Here is a 25,183-nt window from a genome sequence, read left to right on the forward strand (position 1 = left end):
AGGCCTACACAACCACAGATCTTCTGTCCTGTCCATGCTATGTCTACCACAACCACCACCCCTGCTGCTACTACTACTACCAGGCCTACACAACCACATCTCCTGTCCATGCTACATCTACCACCACCACCCTTGCTGCTGCTGCTACTACTACCACTACCAGGCCTACACAACCACATCTCCTGTCCATGCTACATCTACCACCACCACCCTTGCTGCTGCTACTACTACTACCATGCCTACACAACCACAGATCTCCTGTCCTGTCGATGCTACATCTACCACCACCACCAACCCTGCTGCTATTACTACCAGGCCTACACAACCACATTTCCTTTCCATGCTACATCTACCACCAACCACGCTGCAATTACTACCAGGCCTACACAACCAGGTCTCCTGTTTATGCAATGTCTACCACCGCTGCTGCTACTACTACGCCTACACAACCACAGATCTCCTGTCCTGCCCATATTACGTCTATCACCACCACACATGCTGCTACTACTACTAGACCTACACAACCACAGGTCTCCTGTCCTGTCCATGCTACGTCTTACTACTACCACCACCAACCCTGCTGCTACTACTACCACCAGACCTATACAACCACAGATCACCTTGCCTGTCCATGCTATGCCTACCACCACCACCCCTGCTGCAACTACCAGGCCTACACAACCACAGATCTCCTGTCCATGCTACGTCTACTAACACCACCCCTGCTTCTACTATTACTACCAGACCTACACAACCACAGATCTCCTGTCCGTAATTAAGCGGTCCGGATTGGTAATGCACTGAATTCAATGGAATCTGCAATACCAACCTGGGCCGCTGCCCTACCGATGGAGCAGACTGCTTCTGGCTCTTTCAGCAATGGGTCTAGGAAATAGCGAATCAGCAGGGATCCCAACAGCAGATTTCTGCTGATCAACTACTAATGACCCTCCTGTGGACAGGTCATCAGTGGTAAAGATCTGGAAAACCCCTTTAAGGCTCCATTCACAAAAGGAAGCAGAGAATAACTTGTATGGAAAACATGTCTAAACCCTGCACATGAGATGACGAGGTTAATAAACTTCTAGGTTTGTTTCCAAGTACTCCCCCCCCCAAAGAACTCCCTTAGAAGCTCCATGTCCATTTCTGCAACATGAAATTTCCCCAACCTAATATCAACTCAGGGTGCATTCACACGGCCAATGGTGATAGCAGTCCGAGAAATTCTGACTGATATCACACTTGTAAAATTGTGATATTCACTGGACATAGGTTGTGATTTGCAACAGAGTTGCATTACTTTGTTGAATATGAGATTTTCGCACGTGTGTAAAAAAAAAATAAAAAATTATATATATATATATACATACACACACATTTTTATATATATATATATATATATATATATATATATATATATATATATATATATATATATATATATACACATACATACACATACATACACACACAAAATTTAAAATCCCATTGCGTAATAAAACTCGCAAGTAAATGCAATTGTGATACACTTTTTCTCAGCATTAGAAAAATTGCAGCATGTTTCATATTTCTGCAAGTCTGCAGAAATCTCGACAATTGTTTCCATCTTGCAGCATGGCTGCAAAAGAAAAATCGCACATATAAATAGACCAATTGAAAACAATGGGGTCTATTTCAGGGCCGATTTTGTGCGCCTCGCAATGCAAAAAGCGTGCCCGTGTGAATGCACCCTCCTGCAGCTAATCACAGTATGTGCCATGGAGCTGCTGTGCTTCCTTATTGTGAAGGGTTAAAGAGGTTCTTCCTTATATTATTGGACAGTGCAGCATCTGAAGTATTGAATTAACCTTCAGTACTAATAAAACATCCATTTCAGAGCATTACGAAGTACATGGGCTGCAATGCTGCAATACTACTAGTGGCCTCTAGATGGCAACAGACTGCAAAAGTTCAGAAGCAATTTCACAGACAACAAAAGCGTCCTGGTAAGCTGCGACTGTCAGGAAGGGCTTTCAACTAAACGCACCTTGACTATCACATCATAGCAGGTCTGAACAGAGGAAAGAAAAAATAATCACGCGCACCAAACAATGCCAGATATAGATTAACCGGAACAATTATTTCTCAATTATAGATGACTGGAGTCCGCCATAGTAAAAACCGTGAATCCTCATCAGTGGCGATGGTTATAAAATGGCGATCTGACTGAGCAGCAGAATATTGCTACTGAAAATGAACTGACTGTCCAGGTTATGGTTCGGGGACGTGTTAGAAGGTCCCATTACTATGTGTATGGCTTTGTACATAGGGAAATCTATGTAAAGAACAAAGCAAAAAAAGAGGATTTCTGGTGCGCCATGTTGATGGGAGGGTCAGAGATTGGCGCAAGCAGCGTAAATTGATGAACCCCGTCAGCTGTTCAGGAAAAAAAAGTCACTGCTTCCATCTAATTTTTTTGGGGTGCAACTGCAATAAGCTGCCTGTACGCATGGGCCAATAAAATCCATGCCACGATGAAGCACTACAGTACCGAAGGCCAAAGAGGGTCCAGAGCGCTACTAGATGGGCGTCTAGGCATGCTACTACATACACCAAAAGGCCACTTTATCAGAGTGCTGATTCGGAAGGGAAAATAAGCATAGAATGCCGCACAGCCAATCACCACCCATCGCCACATAGTGGAACTTGAACTCACTAATACAGTTAACGTGACTCTCCCGTTTCAGGACAATTCTGTTCCTGGACCGGAGGGTGGAGAGAATGCATACTCCCTGTAGTTGATCTTCTTGGCCGTCTCTCCTTTCTTCTAGTTCCAGATGCCGTTTTTGGGTGGCCAAGATGGCCATTTATCTGTCTACACTATGCATAGTTCTGTGATTGGCCAGCGCTTGGCAGGTATAATGCACTAGTAGTCCTAACACTACCAACGCACTATGTGTGATCAGGCAGTCTAAAAATGGCGGTGGGTATCTTGGCCGCCCGAAGACGACACCCAGAACCGGAAGAGTGCAGAATGAGATCATCTAGCTCCTCCACCCTCCAGCCCTGGGACAGACTTTTGTCCTAAAACTGAAGGGTCGCTTTAAGATTTACATTCCATCAACCAAAGCTGCCTTAAGGGTTAGTAGCATACAGCTGTAAGGGTGGCTTTACATGGGCCAACCATCAGCCCATAAATTAGCTCAAACAAGCGATTTCCAGCAATCGTGGTCATGTTTTAAATGCAGGACCCAACAGGGTGCCAAGTGAGAAATCACTTATTAGTCGCTTAATTTCAGCAACGAAGCAACTAGTGAACGGGTTTTCGCTTGGTGTAAACAGGCAGTCATTCATCTACGAACGACTGCCTGTTCACAGTGAATGAAGGTGGATGGCTGGAAGAGATCTCTGGCGTTGTCTGCTGAACCGGTCTTTGGGGCAACTGTCCTATGTAAAGTACTTCTGTTGTAAAATCCAGATTGCTCATGCTTCTGCTGAGCTGGGCTTGCATCGCCATCCATAGGGCTCTATAGTTCTCTACATTTGAGTAATCAGAACTGCTGTTCATGGGGCCTGCATGTTACATGGGTGCCAACATATCTACCAGTGTGTAGGCTATATTACACATATATGCAGGTTCTTCCCAGAGTGGGTTATTTTTATATCTTGTGCAGTTAAATAAATGGAAATCCTCTATGTAGTAATGGGAGTAATTAGGCTTCGATCTTAAACCCTGAGCGTTCCGTAAATACTGCTTTATGTACTTCTAAGACTTGGGGTCAACATATTATATAAGCCCTGATTTACATGACAAAACCCAGCGCTTTTTTCATTGGCGGCATAATCCCGATCACAAGGGAGATAATATTGCAGGCATTTAACCCCATATTCAAAAGCTTTCCACCCTTGAAAAGGTAAAAAATGAAACGAGAGCTGCGTCTAGCGTGGGTTTCCTGCATCCCGCCGGCATCCTTGACTCTCTTACCACAAACAGAAGAGGGAAAACCATTTTAGTCCTCGTTTAACCACCAACACATCAGACACTTGCTCCGTGAACACTTCCAGAACCACAGACAGAAATGTGTTCTATAAACGAGTAGCAGAATGTAATTTCCTTCCAGCGGACTGAACGTCTTACGAGGTGCGTTCATGTTCTAAGGCCTCCTAGGTTTTCTTCTAAGATACCACTTAACCCCAGAAAGCGGGAAGTATGGTCCCTACTCTACATAATCTCCCTCTGACATCTTTCACGTCGCTGACGCCATGCACGGCCCCTGTGAACTTCTTACGGGGTCTCTGTGCTGATGCAAGAGCAGCACGACTGGGGAAACGTTCGACCATGGAGGCATTTTTCATCATAGGGGGGGAGGGGGGGAGCCAACAATCCCTGATCCCTGGATGGGAGTTCAGATAAGAAGGGAGCGTGAGGGACCACTTCATGAAGACACCCCTCAATAAGGGTCACCGATGAGCAGGAGTCTTGGTGGATTCCCGGCAACTACCTGGAGGAAACCTTCCACACCTTCACAGGTCCCACGGAGGTGCTGACTGTGTGGGCGATCTCCATCGGTGGTCCTCCATAACCGCTTGCTCCACTCTCACAATCATGTTGTCGGACCGGTTCGCTGAGGCTGCTTGGGTTCGTTCATTCAGCTTTCTTAGAGCCGTCGCACCCACAGACACACATTTTTTCACGTCCGTGACGTCTTCACCAGGTCTCACTCAACTAACCATGAATGTTGATGAGCGTCTTCAGCGCAAGTGTAGAAAACGTATGATTACATCTGTTGTGGAACGTGAACATCGTCATTTTAAGTATTGAAAAGGTTTATCCCCAGCCGCTGCCATGTGGGTTCTGTGGACGATGTGCCATCTGTCTCACTCATCCCCGAAGAATGTCCGCGTCTTCTAAAAGGGGTCCCGCATCTCTTTTGCCAACACAAAACTTGTAGACCTTAAAACGTTTATGCACCTCGTTTATAGCGGGAATTGGCCGATATATAGACATTACAAGAGGAGAGACAAGTAATATGGGAGAGCAGGTGGGCGGGGGGGACCCAAGACAGTACTTCAGCTCTATTCCCTGTGCAGGTACCTCTATGAGATGACTACCGTTATTTCAGCTATATGACTGGTAGCTACAATGGAGAACAACCTACAGGATGGGCCATCGAAAAGTATCCTGGGAGAATAGTCCCAATTATTTATAAGATGCCGTTTGCCCCGCCCACCCACTCTAACTGGCAGCGCCAGAAGCAGACAGTGCTAGAAGCAGGTAGCGCTGTCTGTATTGCAGCAGCCCGGGTTGGTAATGCAGTCACAAGTCCAATGGAAGCTGTGCCTGTAGTACCAAACGAAGTGGCAGCGGTATCTGCTTTTGGCACTGTATGCGCTGCCAGTTGGCCCAATGATCAGCTGGGATTCCGAGTGGTGGCCCGCCACTGATCAACTATTGATGATGCATCCTGAGGATAGGTCATCAATAGCTCATGCCCTGCACAACGCCTATGAAGCCGGGGCTCATGGAGAATTTTTTGTTGCACAAAGTTCCATTTTTATTTGCAGCTACAGTCCCAGGGAACAAGGAGTGCATGCAACAGATTGCACTCCGCTGACCTGCAGCTGTTACTCTAGGGTTAAAATCTGAAAGTCTCACTACAAGAAGTCTCCATGTAGCGCAGGCCTGAAAGTGATTTAAAGGGGTTTTCCACTTTTTTTTTTTGTTATATCAAGTTTTTGGGCCCATATGGCCAAAACTATATAAAATCAATATACTCATGGTGACACTGGACCGACGCTTCAGCACCACGGCACCTGACAGGTGACATCACTGGGTGAGAAGACCCGGAGACGTCCTGTAAACCGGTCCCGTAGGCTTCTGGTGTAGAAGCCCCGAGGCAGGTTTATGGGACATCACAAACGACGTTCCTGCCCGGACTCTTATTGGCTACAACCCATATGACCACCGCTAACCAAGTAAATAGAAGGCCGAAGTGGTAGCGGGGGAGCAGCACAAGAGGAGTATATCTATATATTTTCTTTCTCAGCTCATTTTTGCCAGCACCGATTAACTGTGAAAACCCCTTTAAACAAGATTTTCATTTTGGAACGATTAACTCAAAAACATCATTTCAATAACATATTCTCTAAGTAGAGAGTATTTCATTTCCTATATCAACCATCCAATCATAGCAAAGCGTAATTCCCACCTTTGGTATACATCTAGCATTACCCCAGCTGACCAGTAGAGGTCAGGACTGGCTGTACGTTTTTAGTATCTGGCTGTCTCAAGGAATTCCAGCATAAATACTAGCAAGCGGAAGATGCATGAAGACTTTAGGTGGAAAATGTGCATTTGGACACGGCGAGCAGCAGACATCATGCCCCGTGCCTGCACTTCCACCTACAAAAAAATTCTGACAAAAATATCATATTCCTATAAAATCAGAGATCAGGAAAGGCTGGGGCATTATAGCCGAAGAAAAAGATTTTTAACTAATAATCGCACTGATTACGTGGACTCTTGGTGGTCGCTTGGAAGCCAACACGTCTGTTGCTAGGTGCAGTTTTAGAATATATATTATTGGGAGCGGATTAACCCCCCCCCCCCCCCAAAAAAAAACCCTTTTATTAGAACAAGCGTCCTGGCTGGTAGGCTTTAATAAAAATAGGCATTTGTCTTTTTTTGAAGGGTGCCAGATGCTACTGAGCAGTTGCATGGTGTCCTGTGTCAGTACTTTTGCCCTTGGCACTGCAGGACAGATGGGGAGTGCCCGCTGTTTTGGTGCTAAATTTTGGGTCGCTCTATTATTTTGCTCCACTGGCAGCTGCCTACGACTTGGAGGAAGGTGAATTAAAGGAGCTTCCGATATACCGTTTGTAGTATATAAATCTAGCCATGGATTGCACTAATGCGAGCTCTATGAGCCTAGCCAAGCAGAACACATACTAAAAAGCCAGACAATCAGTAGAGCAAATCAACAAGCAGCAACGGTGTGATATAACAGACATAAAAGAAGGTGGAAATGACAGAATATTCCATGTAAAGGACTCCGCTGCTGTGTATTCCAACCGTGTGCTGCCAGCCGGCATCCGCTTGGCATTCTTCTCCTGTATATACGGTAGCTCTGCAGTTTGCTGCCGCCCACGTACCTTCATCATTAGCAGACAGTTTGCCATGGAGTACATCACCCGGCCCAGACGTGACCTCCACAGCTGAACAGAGGCTGCAAAATAAGATCAGCTCGTCAATGTGCACAAATAAATTAGAGGTTCTTTCTAGCCATCAATCATTGGCCCTATGAATTCTGATTTAAGAGATCCCCCTTGTTAACACTGCTGGGTCTCAGGCTAGAATTTTTAATACTCTGTAGGCTGCAAGTCAAGACAAAAGGAGAGAAGGGGAAAAAAAAAAAAAAAAGAAAAAAAGAAAATCTTTTTTTTCTTCTTCTCCCTTCCTCTCCAACCCGCTTTTCACTAAGGGACTGGCTCGAACAGTTCACGGATTAGGAAGTCTGCATAAATGATGCAGCCATGCAAAACAATCAGCAACCTTCCCGGCTTCCTAGCAGAAAATGCTAATTATAATGACCAACATTTCAGTGTCGTAAAGCAGCATTAACATGCGTATAAGGGAGCGTGCGGCAGAGGATATTAGCAGAAGCGGAGATGTGGATGCTGGTGGCATTTCGGAATTATTGTAATGCCAGCGCAGACAGAGATGGGGGCGCCTGAGCCATATAGTTGTCAGCTTTTGGCAGCATGAAACCCAAGAGAAACCGCTGAGCTCAACTACATCCCCCCATTGTTCTGTAGCTGGCAGCCTACATAGAGCTAAGCATCTGCCAATGTTACAAGATCAAAGAGGCTCACTAATCTTCTTGGTGCTGATGGGACCAGCAACGAACTGGTGCACGAGATTACAGCACATCCTCCAGCCCAGTGATCTGCGCATACCTTCACCCCTCGCTGCAGGAAATCTCATTAGATTGGAAGCTCTTGGGGCAGGACAGCTTCCAATGTGGCATCTTGTTTGTATCACCAATCAGCAGAGGCTTTTTTTATGTATATATGTGTATATAGTTTATATAGACACTAAAATATTATATATATTACACACACATATACATACAATAAATAAAAACTGCAGATTAGTGATATATTATACACACACAAATATATATATCCATCTATAGCTATAATCTAGCTATAATATATATCTCACTAATCGACATAATTTTTATTTATTGTATATATGTGTATATATGTATATGTGTAATATATATGCGCAGATCACTGGGCTTGTAGTCTTGCAGATTCCAGCAGTCGGCAATGCTTAGTAGATTTGGAGCACTTACAGACAAGGTGCTACACCCAGTTGGGGGAGTAGTCCCAATGATTCATGAGATGCTGTTTGCCCCGCCCACCCATTGTAATTGACAGCCCCGGAAGCAGACAGCCAAAGGCCGACAGCGATGGAAGCAGAAAGTGCTGTCTGTATTGACTTTAATGGAAGCTGTGCCTGTAGTACCAAACTGAGTGGCAGCAATACAGACAGTGCCATCTGCTTTCGGCACTGTATGCACTGCCAGCTAGCCCAGTCATCAGCTGGAATTCTGAGTGGTGGACCGCCACTGATCAACCATTGATGATCAATCCTGAGGATAGGTCATCAGTAGCTCAAGCCCTGGACAACCCCTATGAAGCTGTTGTCTAGAACTTGAAGCTATATACACATTAGTGAGATTTTATATACCATATACACTCGAGTATAAGCCTGGTTTTTCAGCACATTTTTTTATGCTGAAAACCGCCCCTAGGCTAATACTCGAGTGAGGTAAAAAAACCAAAACAAACAAAACAAAAACATCAAAACCCCCCCCGCAATACTCACCTCCCTGCCTGCGTCTGTGTCCCAGGTGCGATGGTCTCCCCAGCAGTACGGCAAGCTGCTTGAGAATTCTACAGTCTGATCTCCCTGCTCAGCTTCGAATTTCCCTGCCGGCTGTGATTGGCTGGCACTCGATCCAATCACAGCGCTTACTTACACAGCGCTGACAGCAGGGGAATTGAAAACCGAGCACAGAGATGACAGAGAGGAGAAGTCTGAAGCAGGTTGCCACACTGCCGGGGAGACCATTGCGCTGGGGACACTGACGCCGGCCGGGAGGTGAGTATTGCGTTTTTTTGGTTTTTTTTTAACCTAGTTTATACTTCAGTCTAGCGCGGCTTATACTTCAGTCAATAAATTTTACCAGTTTTTTGTGGTAAAACGTATTGACTCGGCTTATACTCAGGTCAGCTAATACTCGAGTATATACGGTATACCGTATTTTTCAGTCTATATGATGCATTTTTCTTCCCCCAAAAGTGCATCTTATAGAGCGAACATACAGAAATTCAAGGATTCTGGCGTGAACCTGACTTTAACGTGCGATCGTGCAAACTAAATCGCAGTCGCACAAACAAACTCGCGGTCGTGCGAACAAACGCACAATCATTTACTCATACCCCTGATTGATAGGGAGCGCCGGTGGGAACTACTGCTGCTCCCCCGCCTCCACAAGTTGGATTCTTCGCTTCCTCGCACCGTACACAAGTGCTGCTGTCGCGGAGCTCCGTGTTTCAGAGCTCTACTGCCCCGTTGCCCGATACTATCCCCTGCACTGTTCCTGGGCGAGTTCAAAATATTTTCCCCCCATTTTCCGCCTTTAAAACGGAGGTGCGTCTTATAGAGCGACAAATACGGTATATAACTTTTTTTAGATATACTGTTAATATAATTTCAGTATTTATTTTACTTTTGGCATCTTTTCCAGAAGTACAAACCACTAAAAGACACTATAAACATACAGGTGTGTTCACAAGGGGCAGCCCGCACCTGATTTTTCTACTCCGCTGCAGATTTGCAGATGGCACAGACCCGCACCTGGATTTAGCCCCATCAAATGGAATAAATCCACTTGTGAATTTCCCTGTCAAGAAGTGATCCCTCAGGATTCCAAGTCCACATTGTGCAGACTGCAGCACAAATTTGCATTGGCCACTGTTCACATCAAATCTGCAGCAAAAGCCGCTGTGTGAACATTGCCTAAGCGCGGCTTTACAAGGAATGGCTGCCACTGCTATGCTTTCACAGAGAAGCGATAGTTACTCGGGGAGTGAAGGAGGAGCGCGCTGAAGATCTCTTCTGGCAGTCCACCTCCAAATCACTGAACAGGCAGTTGTTCATAGAGGGACTGCCTGGTCACACTGAGCAAGAAGTCACTTCATTCCAGCTAGCTGAAACAGAGCGATTAGTGAGATTTCTTGCTCAGTGCCCTGCAGGATCCCATATTTACATGGGTCAACTATAGCCGAAAACCGCACAGTCAAGAGAGTGTTCAGCAAGTAGTAGGTCTGTGTAAAGCTACCCAAAGAAGAAAATAGGAAGAGAGCCACTGGGATTTTATTTTATCAGTTTCCAACCTCTCCCTGCAAGTCCATTAGCGTCACATAAAAGCCAAGACTGGAGTAAATACCCAGGTGCCCACAATCAGCAGTGCGAAGGGGTGCAGCTCGTCCATATATACGCCACGGCCTCACTTCCTGCAGCTCAGCCCTATTCCAGGAAAAGCACTTTGTTGTCCAAGACTTCTTTCCCAAAAACAGTGCCAAGTCTGTGCACAGGTTGTGTCTGGTAATGCAGCTCATCTCCATTAAAGGAGAGGTTACCTAGACTGCCTATAGAGGTGCACACAGTCACTCCTATCACAGTTATTGATGATGGTCACACAGCTATAGTAGAGGAGGTCACAGATCAGCCTTCTGACTGTATACCTATGGTCTGTAGCTTATTTAGGCGAATATGGAAAACAGTTTAATTATTGTTATCCAACAGGCAAAAATGGTACAGCCTCAGCTAATGTATCATGGGATAGATGTGAAACAGTAAAAACTCTCAGCCTCAAGCTGGTACTAGATAAGTATCAAACAGGGGGCCGCACTGCAGGGAAGTGGCTGCAATACACAGAGGAGACCTCCAGAGTGTGACAGGCAATCAGTTGAGTGGGGGAAGGGATGGAAAAATGTGTTTTTGCCAGAATGGTCCTTTGCGGTTCAAGTCACGTGGATGAGATTTTAAAAAAATCCACAGGGAATCCACAGCATATTTCAACCAATGAAATGCAGAAGGTTGAAACCAGCTGCAACATTCGCAGCATTTATAGTCGGCGTGGATTTGCTGCGTAGTCATAGCACATTTTCTGCTTTGGAAAGTCGGCAGCATATATGTCCCGTGTGAAGGCACCCATAAAGTGGCAGTAATGGGCTGTTCACATTAGGATTCGCATTACGTTTAACGTATACGCTAAGCATAAATGGAAATAAGTATACAAAGCATGTGATGTTAGGCATACCTGTATGGCATTACACGCATCCTATAATAAGGATAAGCCATATATAGCTTACAAACTGGACAAGGCTTTGGCTCTTTTCACTAGATTTTGGAACATGGCTGCTAGACTTCACATAAAAGAGCATTACTGATATTAGCTGATCAGTCCCTACTCACAGTTAAACAAAAGTACGAAAAGAAAGCCTTCTCAAACTTATCAAAAATGTAGAAAAACACAACGATTCAGAATAACTGCATGTTGTAGCACTAAAATAGTTGTCAGAGCCCACAATAGTCGGGGGCCTGTGAGTGAGACCACTTGAAATAGCCAACTGAGCATGACTGGCTGTTTCCTTGCTCTCATTCATCTCTATAGAGAACAATAGTACTTGCTGGTTTCTCTCTCTGGCCAAGAGTGGGAGCTCTTGGCAATAAAAGGGCCCCAGAGTCCAGACCCTATGTAACTTAAGGCCCATTTACACGAAGCAGTGATTGCTCAATATTTGTTAGAAAGCGATCGTTTGAGAGATAATTGTTGCGTCTAAACGCGCGCCATCGTGCACTGCTAGCTGATCCTTAAATTCAGTCCAACCTAAAAATCGGCCTTCAGCCTTATCAGCAGTTCTCCACGGGTAGTGCTGATAGCATTGTTTCCCGTAGGAGAAAAAAACTGAATGCAGAGCCCTCCGGCTATTAACTGCTTTCAGCTAAAGTCTTCATTTGCACACTTAATTGCTCTTAAGTAGCTGAGTAGCTACTTAATAGTTTATGCAAAATGATTGCTCAAAGCTGTCACTCAAACTGTCGTTTGAGCGATCATCGGGCCGTGTAAATGGGCCTTTACTTTTGTGAGCAGTCTGATTGATTTGATACTTCCTTTAGTTTTATTATCTGTGAGCCTGTATGGCCTACTGCTATGCAGCTCCTCAATTGTTGTGTCTAGTTATTACCAGATAAAAGCACTGACCGGTTCCAAGAACGGTCGTTGAAAGGCAGCTTTCCATGACAATGCTGTGCTGAAAGGGACACATCTAGCACTTATGCTACTCCATTAGTGTAATGCTTTCTTATATACACCTGTTCGCCATGTCCGAGCCCTCTAAAATAGAAAGTGCATCCACATAGTATTATAGGCCATTGGCCATACTTTATGGTTAATCCATGCCAATTGTTTATGTTGCAAGTTTTCCCAAAGTTCCCCACTCCTGACCTCATCTGCAGCAGATGTCAGATGACAGAATGGTAGATAGGCAATAATGGCACCTGGACCCATTTGCCATTTGTGTAATTTTTCGGGAAATTGTGAAGGGAAGCTTGTGTGTGTGACAAGGAAGGCTTCTTGCCAATCTGTATCAGTGATAATTCAGAATCAGAATACCGCTCGTTTCTATAAGCAGCATATAAGAGCCTTTTTACACTAAACGACTATCGTTCAAATAAATCGTTGAATCGTGTGGAAATGAACGATCACTGTTAACCCCTTTATGACGCGGCCCTCACCCCTTTTAAAAAATTAATGTAACTCCTTTATTTAGCCACTGCAGTAGCTGTAGGAGGGCTTGTTTTTTGTGGGACGAGTTGTGTTTTTGAAAGTTACTATTTGATGTACTATATAATGTACTGAAAAACTTTTAAAAAATTCTAAGTGGAGTAAAAAAAAAAAAAAAAAAGCGTCTCGTTTCTACGGCGCACAAATTGCAACAAAAATGACACTATTCAATGGGTCAGTATGATAACTATGACACCAAACTTACATTTTTTTTTCTGTACTTTTATTTTTTTCAAAGAGATTTAAGTTTTTTTTTATTATTTTTTTGTCGCCATCTTCTGTCATCTAGTTGTTTGAGGGCTCATTTTCGGTGAGACGTCCTTTAGTTTGCGTTGGTAGAATTTCGGAATACTACGACTTTTTGATCGCTTTTTATTGCATTTTTTCTTGGAGACAGGGTGACCAAAAAAAGCGCATTTCTGGCGTTCTTTTGTTTTATTTCTGGCGACGTTCATTGTGCGGGGAAAAGAATGTATTACTTTGATAGATTAGACCTTTACGGACGGAGCAATACCAAATATGTATTTTTGGTTTTATTATTTAGATTCTTTTATTATGAATATGGCAAGGGGGGGGGGGGGTAAAGCTTTTATTACTTTTTTTAAAAATATTTAATTATTAAAAAACGTAATCTTATTTTTACCTTTTTTCTTAGTCCGCAGAGGGGACAACAACTTGCAATGCTTTGATCGCTCCTGCAGTATGCAGGAGTGATCAAACTGCATCATACTGTCATTGGGCAAATATTCTATCATGCCATCCCAGGGGCCTGGCTTGATAGGCATTCTGCCATGACAGTCCTGGGGCCTTTCAGAAGGCCCCTGGCAGCCATGACACCCATACGGCTCCCTGCGATCTCATCGTAGGGGGCCGTATGGGATCCCCAAAAATTGTCCAGTGGATTTAAATGTTGCTCTCAAAATTGACAGCAGCATTTAAAGGGTTAACAGCTCCGATGAGCTGCGTAGCTTATCAGAGCGGTTGCCGTCAGGTGTCAGCTGTAAGAAACAGCCAGTGCCCGCATTCTATGGAGGTAGATCACCCTGCGATCTCCCTTCAAACATACCCAGACACTGCAGGACCCTTTTAAACACAATGATTATCACTCAAAATACGTTCAAATGGCCGAAAGTGAGCGATAATAGTTACATGTAAACGTGGGCAGTCACGCACTATTCATTTGATTGTCAATTAGCTATGGTTAACAGCTCTAAATTAATTAAATTTGAATAGAATTCCTCCAGTCTTTTGAGCAGCTGCAAGATGGCTTTTGTTTGCTTTGCATACATAATGAGTACACTGTTTAATCATGCCAGGAGGAGACAATGGAATTTGCTGGCCAGATAACCCCCCCCATCCCCGCATAAACACACGCCCACCTGAGCAAACAACTCATACTGACTTTACTTTAGCTAATGGAGGAAATGGAGATGATTACAAGCCATTCTCTGTATGTGTAATGTTGTCAGTTTGTTCAGTTGTGCGGTCGTTTTAGCGATAATCCTTGCGTGTAAAAGGGCTTTAAGTGTAAACACGGCCAACAATTGAACGATGAAGGATAATTTGTTTGCTTATTGTTTGTGATTCATTTAATGCAAGCATAAAAATCACCATTTGTTATTTGCCAGTTTTTACATGTTAAAGGCGATTGTTCAGTCAGTCATTCATAAACCTTTTGCAGGCTTCCCTGAGAGACCAACGATGGACTGAGCGACATGATCGAAAAAATGATGAAAACATTTAAAATTATCATATCTGCCCGTGTGTAAACAGACATTGTTTGAAGGGAAACTATTCGTTCGTATGTCCCAATGAATTAATGCTCCGTGTATACGGACCCTAAGGGAATGTATATGGGCCAATGTGGAATTTGGAAGAAATACTAATTCAACTGTTGAGGAATGAAGGGTGGAGACTGTAGCATTTTTTATGAAAGATGTGGGGTATCCATTTACAGTACATGTACTATACTTTGTGAATTTAATAAAAGACATAAAAAAGACAATCCTGTTGTACGTTTCTCATTAGAACATCTCCATCACTTCAGGGCAAATCCAAGTAAAAAGAAAAAGAAAAGAAAGGCTTGTTCATTACTTGTATTATCACATATGGTCTCCAGCACATTTCATTGTGTAGACAACATCGGCTTTGTTGCACTTTCACGTTATTTTGCTGGTATTCACACCAAACTTCAAAACACAATCTTTCACCCTATAACACCACGTTTTTCCCCCCTGCCGATTCCATAAAACGGGTTTTATGGGACCAATAAATATTATAACCATATCCATTTATAATCTCTGTATTATATACATGAGAGTTTATAATGATATCCATTAGTCCCATTTATATTCTCTTTCCCAAAGTGTGCTCCGTGGAGGGTCTAGGTCCCTGCTCTACTGACCCCTACACCGGTGTCTGGATTGTCTGCATCAAGGAAATCAGTGTGCAAAACCTGCAGTTGGCATAGCAACGCAGATCACATGAGCCGGCTCCAATCATGTGATCGTTGTTGCTATGCAGACCACAGGTCCTGCATGCCGATTTCCTTAGTCCAGGCTCACCACTACAGGAGTGAGTAGAGCCGGGGCTAATGTCAGATTATAATAGGGGCGACCACCCTGGGCCCGAGACTCCGAGGGGACCCACTGCCATCCCAATAGCCCTTATTGTAATCCGCACTGTTAAACCTCTCCCTGCATCTGAAGAGCATAGTAGCAATGAGGGACACCATCAAGGGGGGCCGCCATCACTACTGGGCCAAAAACACAGGGGGCCGCCATCACTACTGGGCCAAAAACACAGGGGGCCGCCATCACTACTGGGCCGCCATCACTACTGGGCCCAACACAGGGGGCCGCCATCACTACTGGGCCCAACACAGGGGGCCGCCATCACTACTGGGCCCAACACTTGGGGCCGCCATCACTACTGGGCCCAACACTTGGGGCCGCCATCACTACTGGGCCCAACACAGGGGGCCGCCATCACTACTGGGCCCAACACAGGGGGCCGCCATCACTACTGGGCCCAACACAGGGGGCCGCCATCACTACTGGGCCCAACACAGGGGGCCGCCATCACTACTGGGCCCAACACAGGGGGCCGCCATCACTACTGGGCCCAACACAGGGGGCCGCCATCACTACTGGGCCCAACACAGGGGGCCGCCATCACTACTGGGCCCAACACAGGGGGCCGCCATCACTACTGGGCCCAACACAGGGGGCCGCCATCACTACTGGGCCCAACACAGGGGGCCGCCATCACTACTGAGCCCAACACAGGGGGCCGCCATCACTACTGAGCCCAACACAGGGGGCCGCCATCACTACTGAGCCCAACACAGGGGGCCGCCATCACTACTGAGCCCAACACAGGGGGCCGCCATCACTACTGAGCCCAACACAGGGGGCCGCCATCACTACTGGGCCCAACATAGGGGGGATGCTATTACTACTGGGCCCAATATAGGGGGACGTTATTACTAATGGGGCCAATATAGGGGATGCCATTACTACTGGGGCCAATAATGAGGACACTATTACTACTGGGGGCGTAATAGGTGTCACTATTACTACTGGGGCCAATGTAGGTGAGACAATTACTACTGAGGCCACTGTGGGGGACACTATTACTACTGGGGCCGATATAGGGGGGTCTCTTATTACTGGTGCCACCAATATAGGGGTCACTAATACTACATGGGGTGGATTTGCCGCAGAATTTAAAGTAGCTGTAGCAGCAAAGTGGATGAGATTTTAAAAATCTCATCCACACACTTTGGAAAAAATCTGCACAAGACCCATGCGGATATTTACATGCGGTGCGGAATTCCACAGCATGTTAATTTTAAATACAGTGCATCTTCAAGAGCCCATCCAGCGCTCCAGCATTCCTCCCTGTTTTTTTTTTTCTTTAAACAGCCCTGTCCTTTTTAGAATGATGGATGTAAAAATCATGTTGTGATAAGCCACACCCTAACCCCTTCCCCTGACTACATCCTCTGTGGGGCTCCACGAGAAACTATGGCTTCAAAAAGGGCTCCATGGCTGAAAAGGTTTGGGAACCACTGGATTAGATGAATGGTCTTGCCACCGGAGGCCCTAAAAGTGGCTCCCCCCTTGGCCTATAAGAGGCTCTCAGAGGATATTTGTGTGTAGAGGGCCTCTTTTTTTTCACTTGTGTAGAGCTTGTTGACCACTAGCCGCCTCTACGATGCGATCCAAGAGATTTCACCCCGTTACCAGAGTTTGAGAGGGGTGCATTATTGGAATGTGAGAAGCTGGATGGTCATAATGATGAATTGTCTGCCACCTGGGACGTTCTAACCAGACTATTAGGAGGCTTGCAAAAAGAAGGCTGAGAGGAGACCTAATAGCAGTCTACAAATATCTGAAGGGCTATCACAGTGCAGAGGGATCAGCCCTATTCTCATTTGTACAAGGAAAGCCTAGAAGCAATGGGATGAAACTGAAAAGAGAGGAGACACAGATTAGATATTAGACAGTGAGGGGATCAATGAGTGGAACAGGTTACCACGGGAGGTGGTGAGTTCTCCTGTAATGTAAGTCTTCAAAACAGAGGCTGGACAGACATCTGTCTGCGATGATTTAGTGAATCCTGCACTGAGCGGAGGGGTTGAACCAGATGACCCTGGAGGTCCGTTCCAACTCTACCTTTCTAGGATTCTAGATGTTGGGACCAGTAGATATGTGAATGCACTCACATAAGGTGACTGGGCTCAGGACGCCCTGAACAGACCCCCAACAGTGAGGAGCGTCTGATTGTTCAACAAGCACAACTCCAACTGTTTCACTATCCGCCATCCAAAGACAGTTGGCACCATCGTCACAGGCCCGTGTGTGTCGGAACAGTTTCAATGGGCTTGGCTGAGAAACATTTGGTCTCATGACACCCATTACATGTGCAGCCTTAGATACCCACCCAGAGCTGCTTCCATTTGCAGTGGTGTTGAAACCGACATAAAAGCCTACAAGTATAAACAATCTAGAAGCTCAGTTACAGCAAATGCGACAGATATGTTGCAGGATACAATAACGGAACCCGTATGCCTCAATGCCCGCCCCTATTATCACATTTTGCATGCAAGCTAGAGGCAGTCCAACAGGGTACTAGAGCCTCCATATCTGCCCGTATCACACTTTGTATCCAAGCTAGAGGCAGCCCAACAGGGTACTAGAGCCTCCATGCCTGCCCATATCACATCTTGCATCCAAGCTAGAAGCAATACAACAGGGTACTAGAGCCTACATGCCCGCCCATATCACATCTTGTATCCAAGCTAGAAGCGGTACAACAGGGTACTACAGCCTCCATGCCCGCCCATTTCACATCTTGTATCCAAGCTAGAGGTTGTACAACTGGGTACTAGAGCTTTCATGCCTGCCTGTATCAAATCTTGTATCCAAGCTAGAAGCAGTACAACAGGGTACTAGAGCCTCCATGCCAACCCATATCACATTTTGCATACAAGCGGTGCAACAGGGTACTAAAGCCTCCATGCCCGCCCATATCACATCTTGTATCAAAGCTAAAGGTTGTACAGCTGGGTACTAAAGCTTTCATGCCCACCTGTATCACATCTTATATCAAAGCTAGAGGTTGTACAGCTGGGTACTAGAGCTTTCATGCCCACCTGTATCACATCTTATATCCAAGCTAGAGGCGGTACAACAGGGTACTAGACCCTCCATGCCCACCTGTATCACATGTTATATCCAAGCTAGAGGCGGTACAACAGGGTACTAGAGCCTCCATGCCCACCTGTATCACATCTTATATCCAAGCTAGAGGCGGTACAATAGGGTACTAGAGCCTCCCTTCAAGTGTTCCGTTTTCCACAATAAATTCTCCTTTTGCTCTGATAGTGTAATCACTAACTTATACCACTAACTTATCACACAGAGAAAGTTTCATTAGATAACATCTCCTTCTAGCTTGGTTTTTTTTTGACAAAGAGTCATATGTATATCTATACTGACATGCCAAATGTCACAGGCTAGCCGTATGTAAATCGATTATGAAGTATCAGGTGATGGCTTGGGAATGTCCATCTCTGTAGAATTTGTGAGTTATCTTTTGATGTTGAACATTGATTGGCCAGGGTTCTCATGGCAAGGGAACATGAATTATTGAAGTTTGAACGAGGCATGATAGTGGGTGTCAGACAGATGGGATATTCTATTTCCAAACTTGTGCAGGCGTTTAACACTTCACAATCCACAGGGTCACACGTGTAGCGGGAATGCATTACTAAAGTCATTACCACCCACAGTGGACAGTGCACGGGTGCTTAATGATCATAATTGACACCGTTCAATGCAGGAGATCCCACACACAAATCCTGCAGGTTAGTGCAGTGTTCTTTAGCTTCCATGGGATATGGAAGCAGAAGATTCACTAGAGAGCCTCACTTGAACTCATGAGGTTACTAACTGGACCGTAGAGGACTGGCTTCATGTGGTATGGTCCAATGTACGGTTCGTGTGTGGTGCAGACCCAATGGGAAGCCATGGACCCCAGTTATCAACAAGACACTGTGCAGGCTGGTGGCCATTCCATACTGGTGTTGTGTTCTCATGGCATGGGCTGGGTCTACTGGTCCGCCTAAATACGTCACTGACTGGGGACTGCTTCATTTCACTGTTTGGTGACCATTTGCAGCCTTTCATGGATTTCATGTATCACCACAATGATGGGATACTCCAGTAGTGCACAGTGTCATCAGGCCCAAGGTGTCCAGAATTGGTTCGAGGAGTATTCTGGAGAGTTCCTAAAAATGGTGTAACCTGCATATTCCCCCGACATGAGCCCAATCGAGCATTTATGGGATGTGGTGAAAGAGGTCCATTAGCACCTGAGATCCTACACCTACAAATACTACTGAGCTGTGGGTGGCTAGGTCTTCCGTCTACTTGTGGAATCAATTTCACATTGAGTTGCTGCACTTCACAGGGCTAGAGGGGTCCCACACAATATTTCCTATTCCATGACTTTTGGTAAATATTTATTATCTATCCAGGAATGTAATACAATGGGGAAAAAAAAGAAGCAAAACTCCACTACTTAAATAGCCTCCTGTTCCATTAGTCCAGGTCCCAGCCACTTCCATCCTGGAAGATGCTGAAGCAATCACATGTGCATGTGGCTGCTCAACTAATTACTGGTTTCAGTGGCCACATGGCAGTATTACCGCTGAAGCCTGTGATTGGCTGAGCAGTCATGTGTACAATGAACAACATGTGGCCACTCTAACTTCTTCCAGGATCGGGGGCAGCATAGATCGAGGCTCCTGCACTGAACTGTAAAGCACCCCAAGTTATTAATAACATTATTAAATAGGATTCCCCAGGACTTTAAAATCAAAGATACATGGGCAATAGGCCGTCAATTTTGTATTGGTGGGGGTCCGACGCCTGGGACTAATGTTGATTCGCACAATGAAAACCCAGCACTTCCGTGGCGCATTCACATCACCGTTTCCTCAGCAGATCGTCGGTAGAGGCGGCCAGCCCTGGTACAGCAGCATTCAAGTCAGCCCCACAGCCCGATTCATTGTGCCAATCAGCAGGAATCCTGGCTGTCCCGCACTGATCAAACACTGATGGCCTATTCCAGTCCACAAGGTTGCCCAATAGCTCATGTTTTCTGGAATATAACATGATAGGAACACTGGGCAAATAAATGCACAAATAACCCAAGTAAATTAATGGCAGGTCAAAACACCAAAAATGTGTAAAAAAAAAAAAAAAAAAAAAAAGAAGATTGCATCACCCAGGCCGCAGAGCGGTATTGCATTCAATAAAGGCATCCATCCACCGGAGTTCCCAGTACATATAAGGGACTGTTTACCAACAAAGCCCAGATCTGTATCCACCATAGCAACCAGATATTCCCATTCACTGTCTAACTATCTCCGTGCCAATCACGGTTAATTACTCGCAGCACATCTGCACTTTTCTCGACTAAAATATCCCCCTATGTATTCACCTCCTTTCGGAGGCTGGCGGTGAACGAGACGTGTAGCGGTCAGAAGGCGCCCCGCCACCGGCTATGTCTAGACACTAGCTTATATCTAGAGTCAGGGCCGCGTGCAGATTCCAGGTGCAGGTGTCTGCAAGTAATTGCAAGTGTGACTCTTATCAAATGTTCTCAGGCAACGCTGTCACTTTGCTTTTTCCTCTATTTCTACCTTCCCGTAAGGATTCAGGCAGCGGTTTAACTCCTGCGCTGCCTGATAAAACACAATAGAAGAGGAGAAACATATGTTCTGCCTGACAATGGTAGAAAAAGATCACAACTATGAAGAAAGAATTGCAAGTATCAGGCTTTATTCCCAATGCTGTATTTCTGCACTGAGCGAAGGATTTAGCGCCAAAACAAAAAGTAGGTAAACCTTCACCATAAAAAAAAAAATTCGGTCAGGTTTACCTGTGTGCTCCCTTGATAAGATCCAACCTGGCTATTGGCATTAAAGGAGTTAAGCAGGAAGGAAAACATTTCAAAGAATTGAAAATGGTGAAAAACATAAAAAACCCATACACCGCTTACCCGATACCCCCCAATGTGCCTAGTGACGGAAGTATAAGCAGAGGATAGGGCAGCAGTAGAACCGGAACTGCAGAGTGAAATATCTCAATGTAGGACCGCTCCAAATTTATTTTTTGTTATACCACTGGAAAGAGCATAATTTTTTTCTAGAAGAATCATCTTTTTCAATTTTGGTGTAGGGAAGAAAAATCCCTTTGATCATGGTACCATTTCCTCCGCGGAATCAACAAAAGATACCCACTATCAGGCTTGGGATAAAGACACCCACTGAACATTAGGCTTGGGATCCTAGGAAAGATACCCACCTTCAGGCTTCGGAACCTGCAATAAAGAGGCCGCCCGTGGCTGGCCTTGCACAGCGATCGGGCGTGGCCCCTAGGCGATGGGATTACCAGTTCTTGACAGAGCTGACAGGCTTATGATGCTTAGCAGGATTAGCAATTGTCAAGAACTGGTAGTGGTAGAGCCACCATGGACCAACACAAGGGTTTCATTAATAAAATTGCTGTTTATTGTACCAGATGAAGAGCACCATGTTCAAGGACATTTTTTATGCTTTAACCCTTTGCAATCCAATTTTGGATTCACGGTTTCCTAGGGGGCTCTATCTTTCAGCCATTATACAATGGCGCCACCTGCTGGCTAGAGCCAGTACTGCGGTATGGGACATGCTGGAGAGGCTCCTGACAACAGAGCGGCCAGTAATATACAGTAAGAATACCCTGCCGGGCGTCTTCCGATATCGGAGCTGTACAGCCTTCAATCAGAAGGTCTTCAGACGCCAGACAGTGGATGAAAGGGTTAATCTGAAAGACACTAGAAAGGAACTTTAGATGTTGTTGAAAAAACATGCTCCTCAAGTGGCACCAAAGTAAATAAAATTAGAGGACACCTTTTTTGAGATATTTGATTTGAAATTAGGTTAGGTTTGGCTTTTTAAGCATTTTGCACCATGTTTTTGTGTTAATATCTCCACAAATCTGTGAGCCTTTGTTCTGATGTTGCAGCCATATATTGTCATGCAGGTGGTTAGTGGACTGGCAAAAGCAGAACCTACCAACTGGTTTTGTTTTTGAGTTGCGCAGTGTCAAAATTTGGCTCGTGCATTACACAACATAATTTTGAAGCCACTTTGATGTTAAATTGCGAGTCATGTATTGTTGTGTTAGTGGTAATAGTACATTTTTTACGTTCACAGGTAAAAGTTGAGCTCGTATGTTGAATTTCAGCATCACTGCTACCATGGTTCTGCAATAGCAACATATCAAACTGTGCAAAATCTTTGCTGTTGACGCCGTGTGGTTGGTGGGACCTCCACGCAAATGGCTGTGGTGCTCCAGGTATATGATATCTGGAGCTAAAACTTAATAGAGCCTCGTTTCAAACATAGGTGTACATCTATGTACATTTTCAGCAAAATTGGAGATGGTCGAGTGGGGGATGATTTTTAAAACTGGTCCAGTTGAGATGGAATGACCCTAATCTATTATAAGGTACCACTGAACAATACAACTTACCCTGCAAAACATAAATGCAGTTATGTCAACAAAGACAAGTCAAGAAAAAGGTTATGATTTTTTTTTTTTTCTTGAAGTGGGGATGAAAAAAAAAAAAGTGAAAAAACACAAAGAATGTCTGCAGCAGGAAGGGGTAAAAGAGGACTCACGAGCGCCCTCGACATGTCTGTTTTAGTTATTACCCCCCAAAATTATGCTGGAGCATCTCTTGGAAATTTGCTGTGCTGTTCCTTTGTTATTATTATTGGAAATGTATAAATTGACAACTAGGCGTTACCATTCCCGATGTCAATGGGGTGTGTCACTACACAGGCAACATTGATTTGATAACACGCCGGTGTATAGGAACATGTTCTAGGTTCTCAGACCTGGAGATTTAGGAGATCGGGTCGTCATATGGGCAGCCATATTTTTGGACTTCCTGTCAATACTCCTATTAAATTTATATGTTTAACCTATGTGCAGCCTGAAAGGGCTAAAATCAGAGAACTACTGTAACGCCCATAACCCGTCTGCAGAACACAACCAAGGTTACATGTTTCAGATGTAACATGTACACTAAAATGGACTTGGATTAGGGCCATGTGAAAGTGGCCTAAAGATTTCCGAGTAGTCTGTACAAGTCCCATAGAGTCCTTAAGGTAGGTGGATGAAATTTGGACCTTAGGTCTCGTTCACTTGGCCAAAACCAGGACTGGAGCAAATAAAGGAGAAGTCGAATGCTTTAGTTTACACTAATTTTCCATCCAGGATCCGCATTTTTTTTTAATCAGAACTACACAAGGCCTTACAATCCCGCAGGTTCCAGCGACGAAGCTAAAAGCTCATGATAGAAAGACTGGAAATTGAAGTGACAGAGACAAGGTGGCGGATTATTTCATAGCGCAAAATAAAAACGTATGACATCATTAACAGCGGCTCACTAAAATCAATTGAAATCTCAAGTGTGCGCCCAACAGCGAGGAGGAAGAACTCTAACAGCATCGATTTTAAATCTACGGAGAGAGAAAGAAAGAGGTCTGGAAACGTCCGGGCAGAGAAAGCAGTCAGCTCAGAGCCAGCCAACTGTGCCGTGATGTGTCTGAGAGGTTCTGCCCTCAGCTGCCCCCTCCTTCAGTGTGACCTTCCCATCACAGCAATGTCCCCGTCTCACCAGAAGACGCTCCACCACTTCCAGTATGCTTCTAATTAGGTCTATAGAAGAGGAACAGAGCAGATCTGGAGCACCGTGCATGCCAGACGCTCATCAGCACCTGCTATTAAGTAGGGGGTGGGGGATCTCTACCGGCTCTACGCAGACTCAAGTCTACAGTTCTCTAACACACAGGTAACACTGCAAACACGGACCGACAGCTTTAATGGGATTTTCGGAAAAGAGCTAAAAGACAGAACCCTTGATATAACCAAATTCCTAGAAGTCCAGTGCCTATGAGCTGATCGAGTACTACGGTACTACAGCTGCAGGAGTACTGGGGGCATAGTTCGTGGATCATACATACACTGAATGGCCAGACACCCATTTGTTAGTGCATTAGACCTTCTTTGGCCTTCATAACTACAGCAGTTCGTCATGCCATAGATTCCACTAGGTTCTGTAGGAATATTGGTCTGTTCAGACAGGAGAGTTTCTTGTAGTTGCCGTAAATTAGATGGAGGTACTGAATAGCCGACAGAAAAGGTTCATCGATTCATGATGCCTGTGCCAAATTCTGACCCTCCCATCAGCACGGTGCAACAGAAATCTGGATTCATCCAACCAGCTGATGTCTTCCACTTCTCAGCGATACAATATCTGATTCTTTCGCCCACTGGAGTCTTGTCTTTCCGTTTCTTACACAACAATGGTGCTGGAACTGGTTGTCTGCTGTCATAGCGCATCTATGCTAAGGAATAAGGAGTTGTCCATTCAGACATGTTCGTTTGAGCACTAGCATTTTATTCAGCTGCAATTTGCTTGTACATCAGAATGACTCTTGACATCCGCCACTGACCCCTTTCTCACACGAGTTACTGATGAGCAGGCCTCATTGAAAGTTGCTCAGATAGCTTTATTTTTTCATGCTGAAACTGAACGGAAAACTTGCAAACTTGATTTTATGCTGCACTCCGAGGTCACGGATCTAATTTTCATACAGTGAAACTCCAATGCTGAAAGGGCTGGTGTCTCTAATACAGGGGGCCATTTGAGTA

General features: G+C 45.0%; 1 protein-coding gene across 5 annotated transcripts in view; it reads right to left on the minus strand.

Annotated features, from left to right (window-relative positions):
- TRAPPC12 (trafficking protein particle complex subunit 12) overlaps positions 1–25,183 on the minus strand; it is a 118,939-nt gene that overhangs the window by 15,181 nt on the left and 78,575 nt on the right. For all 5 annotated transcript variants that reach the window (XM_066597701.1, XM_066597708.1, XM_066597692.1 and 2 more), the window contains exon 8: positions 7,132–7,205. In XM_066597701.1, the coding sequence (XP_066453798.1) occupies positions 7,132–7,205 (74 nt within the window). The remainder of the gene's footprint in view (positions 1–7,131; positions 7,206–25,183) is intronic.

This window comes from Eleutherodactylus coqui, chromosome 1, assembly GCF_035609145.1.
Source record: "Eleutherodactylus coqui strain aEleCoq1 chromosome 1, aEleCoq1.hap1, whole genome shotgun sequence".
NCBI lineage: Eukaryota > Metazoa > Chordata > Amphibia > Anura > Eleutherodactylidae > Eleutherodactylus > Eleutherodactylus coqui.